Below are 11,487 nucleotides of genomic sequence, written 5' to 3'. Positions count from 1 at the left end.
AATAGGCGTCCACGGCAGAAAGGACGAGCGTTAACCGAAGTCTCACTGTGTGCCCAGCCACCGTGCCAAATGTGTTATCTGCTCCCAAATTTGGTCTTTGCAACAACCCCACCTAGTAGGTATTATCAGCCAATACTTTACAGATGAGGAAACCAAGGCACAGAGAGGGGAGGTGATTCCCCTGGGGCCAGGGGAGCAGTGAATGTTTCATTTGGTGTATTTATAGTAGTTGAGTCTAGTGACTCAGACCCAGGCCCGTTTCTTAATTCACGAACCTTGAGATAAAACCACAGCTCCCTCTGGACTGGTTACTCGGGAAAGTTTTATGGAGAAAAAGTCCCGGCTTGGCACAGAGATGATAGCATCATAATGAGGTGTTTATTGGATCTGTCTGCAGAGGACGTCTTTGATGAATTATTTAAGCTGGCTCCGGAGAAGGTGAACGCTGTGAAAGAGGTAGGAGGGCTCAGAGCTCCCAGCGGCTCTCCCACGCCCCCCTGTGCTGTGTCCCGGGGGCTCGGGGAGGACCCGCCCTGCTGCACACCCACTGTGCCCGGGCACCATGTGGGGGTCGGGGGGTTCTGTCCCCCAGGCAGGGAGGTCGCAAACCTGAGCCCTGGGCCTGGGGCCTTGTTCTTCCTTGGGTAGGCCATCGTGAACTTCGTCAACCAGAAGCTGGACCGCCTGGGCCTGTCCGTGCAGAATCTGGACACCCAGGTAGGGTCTCAGCTGCGGGGAAGGGCCGTGGGGTGCGGACAGGGAAGAGGGTACACAGGGCACATCCGTGTGGCCTGGGATGTGTCATTTCTCAGAGCTATGGGGTCCACCTCTCCAACGGGGGGTGTTGCTGGCGACAGCATCGCCACCCAGGGACACTGTGGAGATCCCGTGAGGTGGGGACCGTGGGAGCACTTTACAAAGGGGCTCGTCTATGTTGCTGTTATTACATTTTACTGTTGTAAAAGAACCTCTTTTCAGCTCTTTTTTCAAAATTACTCTCAGACTATCAGATGCCATGACTCAGCACGTGAGCTGTCCCGGGGTAACTGTTCACTCCCCATATTTATTAGGTTCGTGCCGTGTACCAGGCACTGCCGCAGGTGCCAACAGCCCTGAGTCTGTGGGCTCCCCGGGGAGTCAGCCCCCGTGGCTGACCTGCCCCGAGTGGTCCCTGGGCAGGAACAGAGCCTTCCGTGCCAGCACTCTGCAGTGGGCCACGGCCTTCCGCTGTGGCGCTGTGTCCCTGTGGTGTTCCCTCAACACAGCAGGGAGTGGAGAAGCCAAGAGGCCAATCGCCAGCCCGGGGGCTTCAGGGTGGCGAGGGGCCTGCTGGACGTGGTGCTGTGGGTGTCGGGCCACCTGAGTTCTGTACAGCATGGGGGGATGGAGAGGGCAGAGCTGGTCCCAGAGGGACAGAATGGCTTCTGACAATCTTGGCTGGAGCTGCTGACTGCTCAGACACACTCTGCATTAGCCAGCGGGGAATGGGGTTGATCCACTCCTGTATCTGGAACTAAAACCCATGTAGCCTTCACTATGTGCCAGGCCCTGAGCAAAGGGCTTTGCATGCACTAACTCACTGAATGCTGCCAACATCCCCCTGAGGGGGGCACTGATACTACTCCATTTCACAGATGAGGACTCTAAGGCACAGAGAGGTTAATTAGCTTGTCCAAGGTCACACAGTGATTAAGTGGTGGACCTGCGATTTGAACCCAGGCTGCTGAGGCTACAGTTTGTACTCATGAGCACCTCACGTGGTGGACACGTGAGACGTTTATGCATGATATGGTGTGGTGCCATGGCAGGATGGAGACACCAGGCTCTGAAGCCAGATGGGCACATGTTGCCCCTGGGCTCCGAGGACACCTCCTCCACATTAGCTGTGTGATGTTGGACCTGGACTTCTCTGAACCTCAGACTCCTCTTCTGTATAAGGATACCAACCTCACAGAATTGTAATAAATGAGAAGATGAACATCAGTGTTTAGTATATTACCTGGCACACTGTGGACACACAATAAATGATAGATTTGCAGTTTTATTATATTTTATGTGGGTATAAACAGGGTGACTTCTTAGGCTTACATTCGACCTGTTTCATCTTCACTTGCCCCGTGGTAAAACAATGGCATTCGGAGAATAACGGCGTGTGCGCGGATGGTATTTACAGACTGTTGGGTAAAAGGAGCTATCGAGGTCCCTGGTATTTTGGTGGTATTACCAGGGAATATCAGTAGAAAAGAATTCAGGCCAAACTAATAACATCGGAACAGACCTAATATGAGGAAATTCCATTGAGGACTTGGAGTGGTGGTTTTTCCTTCGATATCGCACCTTGGGTTTTGTATCTTCGAAGAGATTCAAAAGGATTATATTAGCATATGATACGCTGGTGGCGGGATGAGGGCTTTATCTCTGCACACACAGACAGAACAGACAGAAATATTAATGTGGCAGCAGCGAAATGAGCCGCTGTGCTGTTCTCTGCTTTTTCCTTACGGAATAATTCTGCACTTAACTCTGTTTTCTCCTGTGCTTCTGTAGCTCATGGAACAGTGTGTGGTTTAAAAAGCGATATGAGGCTATTTCACAGAAAATGTAAAAATAGCTCATTTTATTGAGCACACACTATGGGCCAGGCAGCCAATAACTGCTTTGTGTCTGCTGCTGCCGATGTTTTCAACAATGCTGTGAGGTCGGGGAGGTCGTCCCCATTTCTCAAAAATGAGGCTGAGCCTCAGAGAGGTTGTGTGACTTCCGTAGGGCCACACAGCCTGTGAAGGCAGAGCGGCTCCCCCGGGCTGCCCGCCTCCAGCTCCCTCCTTTGTAGTTTGCAGATGGAGTCATCTTACTCCTGCTGATTGGACAACTGGGAGGCTTCTTCCTGCACTTGAAGGAATTCTACCTCACTCCCAACTCTCCTGCGGAAATGGTAAGTTTTCCAATGATTTTCCTTGGTGGTCTACCTCTGAGTGGACAGATCTGTGGAACTGGCACAACCAGTCTTTATTTATTTACTTCCAAGCGAAGTGGAGGATGGAGGGGAAGTTTGTTTGTCGTATGTCTGCCCATCCATCCATTCATTCACCCATCTACCCTCACGCCTATCCATTCACTTGCGCATTCACCCGTCCACCCAAGTCATCCACCCATGCCCCTGCCTGCCCATGCATCTGCCCACTCGTCTGCCCATCCATCCATCGATCATCCATCTGTCCAACCATCATCCACCCATCCATCCATCTGTCCATCCTTCCATCAATCATCCATCCATCTGTCCATCCATCCATCCATCTCTCCATCCATCCATCAATCATCCGTCTATCCAACCATCATCCATCCCTCCCTCCATCTGTTCATCCAGCCATCAGTCATCCATCCATCCATCCAACCATCCATCTATCCATCCATCCAACCATCCATCCACCCACCCATCCATCCATCCATCCATCCATCCATCCACCCACCCACCCACCTATGCACCTGACCCCTCACTTCCTGAGGTCCTCTTTGGTGTCCGGCCCTGTGCTGTGTGGGCCATAAAGACGACCCAACACAGCTCCTGCATCTGAGGGCCTCCCAGTCTTGGCCACCATACTCTCAACGATGTAGGGTCTTCCAGGGTCATGATGAAGTGTGTTGGTTCATGGTGGGTCAGTGGGGGACCTGGAAGAAAGAGTGGTTAGTACCATCTGAAGGAGTCATGAAGGCTCATTTAAGACTGTACAACAGGTGACACGTGAAGTTGATTAGGGTTTGGTTTGCCGAGTTAACAAACTGTTCCCAAGCGGGGGAAACAGCGTCAGCAAAGGCTCAGATGTGGACAAAAGCAGGAACGTCTCAGGGCTGCGTCTGTGGTTCACTCGGCTGCAGGGCTGGCCAGGGTGTGGCAGGGGTCTGTCCTCGGAGTCAGGAGTCCCCACGTGGACCCTGGGGGCTGGCAGGCTGGTTGGGATTTGGCTGCATTAGTCCAGACAGGAGGGTCTGTGGCCTGACCGGGGGAGGGGAAGGGAGATGGAGAGGATGATGATGCTGGCAGAAGTGACAGGGGAGCCTCCGAAAACGCAGGTCTCACTGCCTCCTGCTTACAGCCTTCAGTGCCCCACCCCGGGGCGGGGGGGCTCCGCTTCCCTCCTCTGCTCTTCAGCCCCCCACCCGCTCAGGCCCCTGTCACCCAGAGCCACTGCAGTTCCTGGAGCTCCTCGCGCTCTCCCACCTTCTGCATAGGCTGTTCCCCGCTGGGGATGCCCTTGGCACGAGGGATACTTGCCGGTGGGGGGAGGGATTCTTACTGCTCTCCAGACGAGGAAACCGAGGCCCCCTCACCCTGGTCGTCTGGCTCTGCATCAGGGCAGACGCGGCAGAGGAACGAGCATCCCTGCCAGGCGAGAGACCTCGATTCTGGTCCCTGCTCCACCACCAGCTCGCTGCCGGCACCACAGGATTCTTGTCTGTAAAATGGGCCGACAGCTCCTGCCCTGCCCGCCCCCCGGCCCCTCAGATGATAGGAAGGACTTTAGAGACTCATCGGGGGGAAGCACCGAGGGGCGTGTGGTCCCTGGTCGCCCTGCCCAGCCCAGGACCGGCCGGCCGTCTTCGTGAGCATCAGCCCTCCAGGAGGTGACGCGGTGGCCAGAGGACAGGCTGGAGCGCTGCCTAGACCCCAATTGGCCAGCTTATCTCTGTCCACAGCAGGGTCCCCGCAGCTGCTCGGCGTCAGCCCAGGCAGGAGGGCAGCCACTTTATCTCTCTGCAGCAGTGGCTTCTTCCGAAGAAGAGGCACACGGGCAGGGCTGGGAGCCCGTTCCCAGGGCCAGCCTTTGGGGCCATTTCTGGGAGAAGGAAAGGCTTATGTGCCCTCTGACATGCCTGTGTGTCCTGGGAAGGGTGACAGCCTGTGGCCCTGGGGCTGGATCAGGCCTCTTGGGGTGAAGTTCTACACCCTTGACCCTGGCCCAGTTCCAGGCTGAGTCCCCCTTCCTCCAGGCCCCTCCCCTCAACCCCTCCCCCATATGCCCACAGCCCCCTCTGTCCCCTGCTTCTAGCTGCCAGCCTGGCCTCCCAGCTCTTCTCTGGCACTCCATGCCCCGAGTGGTCCGGCCCCACGTGCCGCCCCAGCCTCATCCCTTCTCCCGTCCCGCTGACTCCAGGCGCATCCACACGGCCCCACCTGCAGCCTCTACAGGGCTCATCCTCATGAATCTCCAGGTCTCTGACCAGGCCCTTCTCTCTAGCCTGCCTCCTGCTTTGTCCCTACTCTCTTGGCCCTGCGGTCGGCTCTGACCCCCTTCTCACCTCCTCGGTGTTCCTTGGCATTTTATAGGCCCCTGAACCACAGCTCCTCCCACATTCTCTGGGAGTCACTACCCACATCTAGCCCCCACCCCGGCCCTTGACCCCATCTCATCCTCACTCCACGCCTCTGTGAGGGGGCAGGGAAGGGGTCACATCTCCATTTTACAGAGGGGAAAACCGAGGCCCCAAGAGGCTGTGGGGCTTTCCCAGGACCACTCAGCTGCTCAGCGGCAGGTCTGACACCAGGACCAGCCTTCTGATCCCCAGCCTGCTGTTCATCCCTCTGCACCATGGAGATGCAATCTTCAGTGGGCGTGGTCTCCACCTTCCCAGGAGGCGGGGGTGCTCTTGAGTTGAGGATTGATTCAGGGCTCAGATTCCCAAGAGCTGGGAGGTTGGGTGGGGAGCAAACAGGTGGAGCGGCACAGTGTGTGTGGTTCTCGTGGTGGTGGGATCAACGATCAACACTTGCTGGGCTGTTACCGTTCACTGGGCACTGCATCAGTCAGCTTTACACGGAAATGCTGCCTAACCAACCAACTGAGCAAGTGGTGGCTTAAACCACAATCATTTAATCTCATGGATCTGCAGGTCGGCTGTGCTGGCTGATCTAGGCTCTGCTGGGCTCCGTCACCCATCTGGGATTGGCTGGGGATCAGGCCATCTTGGCGGGGTTCAGCTGGGGTGGTTCAGCCCTGCATCGCGCGTCTCTCATCCTTCTCCTGGGCCAGCAGTGAGCCCAGCCTGGTTGTCTCATGGCCACGGCAGAGACACAAGAGACCAAGCCGGACGCACGGGGCCTAGGCTCGGAGCTGGCATGCTGTCGCTTCCACCTTCCCTGCCTCCCAGGGAAGGTCCTGCCTTCCTCCCTTCCCTGCCGCCTGGGTGGGGATGTGGGAGAGCCCTGCAAAGTGTGTGGGTGCAGAATTGGGCCAGTGGGGCGATCTCCCCCAGACGCTGTGGGTGCACTTGCTAATACCTCCTCGTGTCGCGCCTCTGAGTTAGGAACTCTGCCCATCCCCATTTCCATGTGAGGAGACTGAGTTCAGAGAGGGACAGCAGTTTGGTCAAGACCTCACAGCCAGTTCGGGTGGAGGTCAGACTGGCGTCTAGGCTTGTGTGTCTCCAAAGCCAGAGCTGCCCCCCCGATTCCTTCCTGGGGAGCCAGGGTGAACCCCGCGGGAGGCAGAGGGGTACAAGTCTCTCCACAGCCAAGAAGGAGGCTTGCCCGAAGCTTCTGGGACAGCTGAGGGCTCAGGAGGTCAGAGCCGAGGCTGAGACCACGTGTCCAGAAGGCAGGACCCTGAAGCGTGAGCAACGAGAGAAGGCAGAGGAGGGAGCCGGGCAGGACACGTGCAGGCCGAGGAGCCCCTGGGGACACGGGGCTGCGAGCCCAGACCCCGAGCAGCCGGAGGGCCCCCCCTCTGTTACTCGGCTGCTGGGGCTTCGTGGGGCTTCAAGGCCGGTGCTCAGTGTCTTGCACGCTTCCAAATGCCGACTTCTCGCCCCGTGTGCAGCCGGCTCGCCGGATCCACCGATTTCAGAACCTACTTCTGAAGATAAGCCCGATTATACGTGGGGGAAAGAAGCAGCCTCTTAGCTCAGACCCCGAGGACGGATTTTTATGGTATATTGTGGGAAACCTCAGCCGCAGGAACGTGTAATAGAAACGCCGGAGAGGCCATTAGCTGAAGAGGGGGGAGCCACGGCCGCTTCCGAAGGGGGGGACGCCGCAGAATTGTTGTCTCGGCAGAGCGGCCTCTCGAAAATGGATTTCTCATTATCAGAGCTTCTTTGCCAACAGTGTTTACGTGAGACTGTCATTCGTTGTGGGAAGAGAAGTTAGGGACGGAGGGAGAGACGCGATCGTCTGCTCTGCGGAAATCAAGCTCTGAGCCAGGAATCCTTGGCTGCCTCCCACGTTCAATTATTTCTCCCCGGGAGGACTTGAATGCATCCTCCTGGGTCGTAACCTTCCCTCGGCTCCACGGCACGTGGTAGTTTTTCCTTCGTCATCTCAAACCGGGTACGGAAGAAAAATGATTCTTTGGATAGAGCATGGTGAGATGGTTCTGGATGGAGGCTGGGGCAGCTCCTCCTGGGTCAGACTGAGCATCGGTGAGGAGCAGTGTGACAGATCGAAGCAAGTGTGATCACATTTATAGTGTCGATAGCAGTGATTCTCAGAGCACAAACTCCATGAGCGCAGAGTGGGTCTGTTTTTCCCCCGTTGCACGGCCAATGCAGAGCAAATGCTCAATAAATATTTTTTAAATAAATGAATGAACGAAGTGTTTCCAAAACACTGGTCCCATGAGGTGCTCTGTGACGAATGGATTCTATGGCCAAATAACTTGGGAAAACATGCATAGTCTTAAGGGTTGGTGATACACTGTAACATATTCAAGGCTCTGAGAAGTCCTGCAGCGGGGGATTTTCATATTACTTTCTTTGAGCCAACATTTCCCAAAACCTTTTGGTCACAGACAGCCTTGTCCTTCCACACCCTGGATCGTGCTCTTGGAGACGCCGGCTTACAGAGTACATTAAAGGCGGGGCTGCGAGGTGCACAGAGCATCCTGTGAATAGCAGTCATGATGAGAAGGTAAACAATAGCAACAATTGCAGCCCTCGTTTTCCAGGATATTTCAGTCTGGGGAGAAGACCTGGGGACACAGTGACAGGAACGGGCGGTGCAGCTCTGATCTGCTCGCTCTAGGATTTCCTTCCCTCTTGGTCTGGACGTTCCCAGAGGTGTGTCCCACGTGCTGGGGGCTTTGGCACCTGTGACAGCCTTTGTGTCTTCTTCTTGACCGACTGTAGAGGGACAGCCCTGCTGGGCCGGTGACTCAGCCTCTCCCCCACTCTCTCTTGCATCCTGGTCCTACCCCCAGCTCAGCTGCTCTGTCCGTTTGATGCTCTAACAAGAACTCTCCCCCGTGGAGAAGGACCCTGCTCACTCTGCCTTCTGGATCCAAAGGAGGGGCCGCCTGTGCTCCCCGCACAGCCCACCGTGAGCCAGCCACCAGCGAGGACTCCAGCCCCTGCCCCAGGACACAGCAGGAGTCCTTGGGGTGGGGGTAGGGGGGGTGGAAGGTACTCCCCTGACCCTGCCCGGTGTCCCTGGACCAGGACTGTGACCCACACCCCTCTCTCCCTCAGGGAGAGTTCTTTCTCAGGGGGCTTTGAGCCCCCTACACATGTCCTGTCTCCTGGCCCAGACACAAGGAATTTTCAGGGAGGCCCTGGCTGAGGCCAGGCTCCCACTGTGCCTTCATCAATCCACCTTCAAATCTTGCTTTGTGGCTTCGATTCTGTGCCCATCATCACCACTGACCCACACGGCTGCCTTGGAGAGGCAGGTTGGAAGACATGCTGTTCCCGTTGTACAGATGAGGGAACTGAGGATGTGTGACTTGTCTGAACTGCGACTGTGATCTGGTGGGGGTTGGTGCACAGACACCCAACCCAGATCTCAAGAACCCTCCTGCCCAGACCCCCAAGAGGTGACCAGAGGCGTCCTGGGCAGGGCTGGCTTCCCCAGACGGGCCTTGCTCATCTGCGGCTCTGCCAACGGGGCCTCCAGGCCCCTGGGTAATTTACCATTGGAACTGCCTGGCCTGTTGGAAGCGAGCTGTGGGATGGCTGGCAGATGGGGAGGGAATGGCCTGGACGTCCTGCCCCCACAGTGGCCCTATGGGGGGCTGAGACTGTTGAAGGAAGGGCCTGCTCGCGGTCACAGAGAATCAGGGGCTCAGCCGGCTTCAGACCTCGCCGGTCCTCCTTCACCCCACACCTCTCTTTGCATACCTCAGGCTGCTGCCCCAGGAGAAGGGCGGGGGTCTTTTGGGTTATATCTGAGGCCTGAGGGAGAAACCAGCCTTGAAAAGGGAGGACCCCACTCACAGATGGTCTGCCCTGAGCCAATGGCAGACAGGGCCCCCCGGGGCTCCCCACCCAGTATCCCATATCAAGGCACAGGGGAAACGGTGGTGACCCCACTTTGCAGATGAGCAAGTGGAGGCTCTGGGCGCCAAGGGACTTGCTCGAGGTGACCCAGTGACCGTGCCGGGATCTGAACCGGGTGAGCCCTACTCCGGCCTGGCAGTCTCTGCTGTGCTGGAGGCAGTGTCTGAGGCGCCTGCCCATGCGGAGGGGTGTGGAAAGGGCAGACTCCTGGGCAGGGGCGGCTCCTCCAGCCTCCAGCCTGCTGAGCATGGGCATCGGAGGGAGACAGACCTGGTTCCGGCACTTTCTGTCACGTGAGCTCAGATTAGCCGCTTGGCCACTCTGAGCCTCGGTTTCCTCTTCTATGCTTTGCCCATGGAACTCAGCTGTTTCTGAGGGGTTCTCTGTTGCCCACAGGGCCCGGGGCTGCATCAGAAAAGATCGGGATGAGCCCATACTCCTTTCCCTGCCTAGGTCTCCTCACCTGGCCGGACTCACCTCCAGGTGTCACCTCTACCAGGAAGCCTTCTCTGCCCCCCGGGCTGGGTGCCCCTCTCTATAACTGCCTTTCCCACTACAGGTGGCCCCCTTGACGCATGATGGACATCATGGGCGAGGGGTGGGCCTGCCACCGGGTGGGGGCTGCCTCGTTTCGTGACGTCTGACGGGGTCTTGTCATTGCAGCTGCACAACGTGACCCTGGCCCTGGAGCTGCTGAAGGACGAAGGCCTGCTCAACTACCCCGTCAGCCCCGAAGGTGAGCGCTCGGCACGCGTGGGCACCGTGGCCCCGTTCCCCGGGCAGCCAGCCTCGGGGGAGACCCGCAGAGCGGGGCGCGGGGCGGGGGGGGCGGCGGACAGCACGTGTTGGCGTGGTCCTCTTGCCTGGCGTGGGTGGGTAATGAGCGTTTGCCAAGGCTTCCCAGGAGGGGCACTGTGTCCACGGCCTCCACCCACCCCAGTGGAGTAGGGGTTCCAGGAGAGAAGATGGGGGACTGAGGTCCCTGGGGACGGGCTGTCCAGAGAGGAGAGACCCTGAGCAGTTGCTGTGTTGGGGGCACCCCAGGAGGGGTGCAGGGGAGAACTGGACAGAAGGAGGAGGGCCAGGGCCTGTGACGGGTCCTGGGACTCAGGCCTAGTGTGACCGACTGTCCTGGTTTGCCGGGACTCTCCTGGGTTTAGCAATGAGGCCCCATGTCCCAGGAAGCCCCTCTGTCCCCGGCAAACCGAGATGGTTGGTGACTCCCCTGCCAGCCTGACCAGCTGGCCCGCTCACCTCTGGCCTGCAGACATTGTGAATAAGGATGCCAAGAGCACGCTGCGGGTCCTCTACAGCCTGTTTTGCAAACACAAGCTGGAAGCAGGCACAGACGGGACGCCCCGTGGATCCCCGAATTAACCGTCACTGCCCCAAAAGCAGCTTCTCAGAGCCTGCCTGCGGGTCCAGCTGGAGGGCCTGAGGGCCGCAGAGGGATGTCCACCACGGTCCAGCAGCCTTTGCTTTCCTGTGTGTCTGTGGCACGCCTGCCCACCTGCCCCTGTCTCCTGTTTCCATCTGTCTGAATATCTGGAACCCACTAGGCGTGGACCCTTTTTAAGCCAACCTCTGGCCTCACTCAGTTTATTTTAACCAATGTATTTCTGGAGGGATTTTGGGAGCCTGCCAGTGTCCTGGGAAGGGCCCTGAAATATGCATAAATATGAGCTAACTCCCTAGGCAGCCTCCCTCCTCGGGGGGCTCTCAGCGTCTCTTCTCCGAGGGCACCCCCGGGGGCAGCCGAGAGCCCCACGATGCTGACCTTCACTCAGGCTGTAGGGTCCGGCTCTGGGAGCAGCAGGGGCTCTCAGGTGTCCAGGCTGATGTCTAGAGGCCCCGCCTCCCCACACGCCTCTCCTGCTGCCCACCGGCCTTACACTTGAGTGACAGGCCCCAGATCACTATACAGAGGCAGGAGCCCCGCAAGGTTCCTAAACCAAACCCCCGTGCTGCTCGGGGAGGTTAACTCAGTTACTTACCGTGGGCCAGGCCCACCCCTATGGCTGCGATGGTGAGCTTTGCCCCAAAGTCATGGAGAAGAAACATTTGTGGTTGGTTAGTGGGTCACAGCGTCCCCCAGTCTGTCCCCAAGGAGCTACTGTCAATGTCTCTGGTGAGACTTGGCACTTGCTGCATACATTTCTCCAAGAAAAAGCCCCTATAGGGGGATTGAATACGGGGGGTTCCGGGAGCTGACGTCTGATG

At 57.7% G+C, this 11,487-nt stretch overlaps 1 protein-coding gene across 5 annotated transcripts in view; it reads left to right on the top strand.

The window, feature by feature from the left end:
• Positions 1-10,735, top strand: part of PARVG (parvin gamma) — a 27,258-nt gene extending 16,523 nt beyond the window's left edge. For 2 of the 5 annotated variants that reach the window (XM_058568175.1, XM_058568176.1), the window contains exons 10-14: positions 398-456; positions 649-717; positions 2,834-2,935; positions 9,931-10,003; positions 10,535-10,735. In XM_058568175.1, the coding sequence (XP_058424158.1) occupies positions 398-456; positions 649-717; positions 2,834-2,935; positions 9,931-10,003; positions 10,535-10,644 (413 nt within the window). In that variant the 3' untranslated portion in view covers positions 10,645-10,735. Of the gene's footprint in view, positions 1-397; positions 457-648; positions 718-2,833; positions 2,936-7,102; positions 7,325-7,784; positions 7,904-8,192; positions 8,512-9,930; positions 10,004-10,427 lie in introns of those variants that run through there. The other 3 variants (XR_009223881.1, XM_058568177.1, XM_058568178.1) reach the window with 3 other exon arrangements.
• Positions 10,736-11,487: the final 752 nt, after the last annotated feature.

The sequence above is a fragment of the Diceros bicornis genome, chromosome 25 (assembly GCF_020826845.1).
Source record: "Diceros bicornis minor isolate mBicDic1 chromosome 25, mDicBic1.mat.cur, whole genome shotgun sequence".
Classification (NCBI taxonomy): Eukaryota; Metazoa; Chordata; class Mammalia; order Perissodactyla; family Rhinocerotidae; genus Diceros; species Diceros bicornis.
Note: the sequence above shows the minus strand (reverse complement) of the source record. Positions and strands in the feature narration are given on the sequence as shown.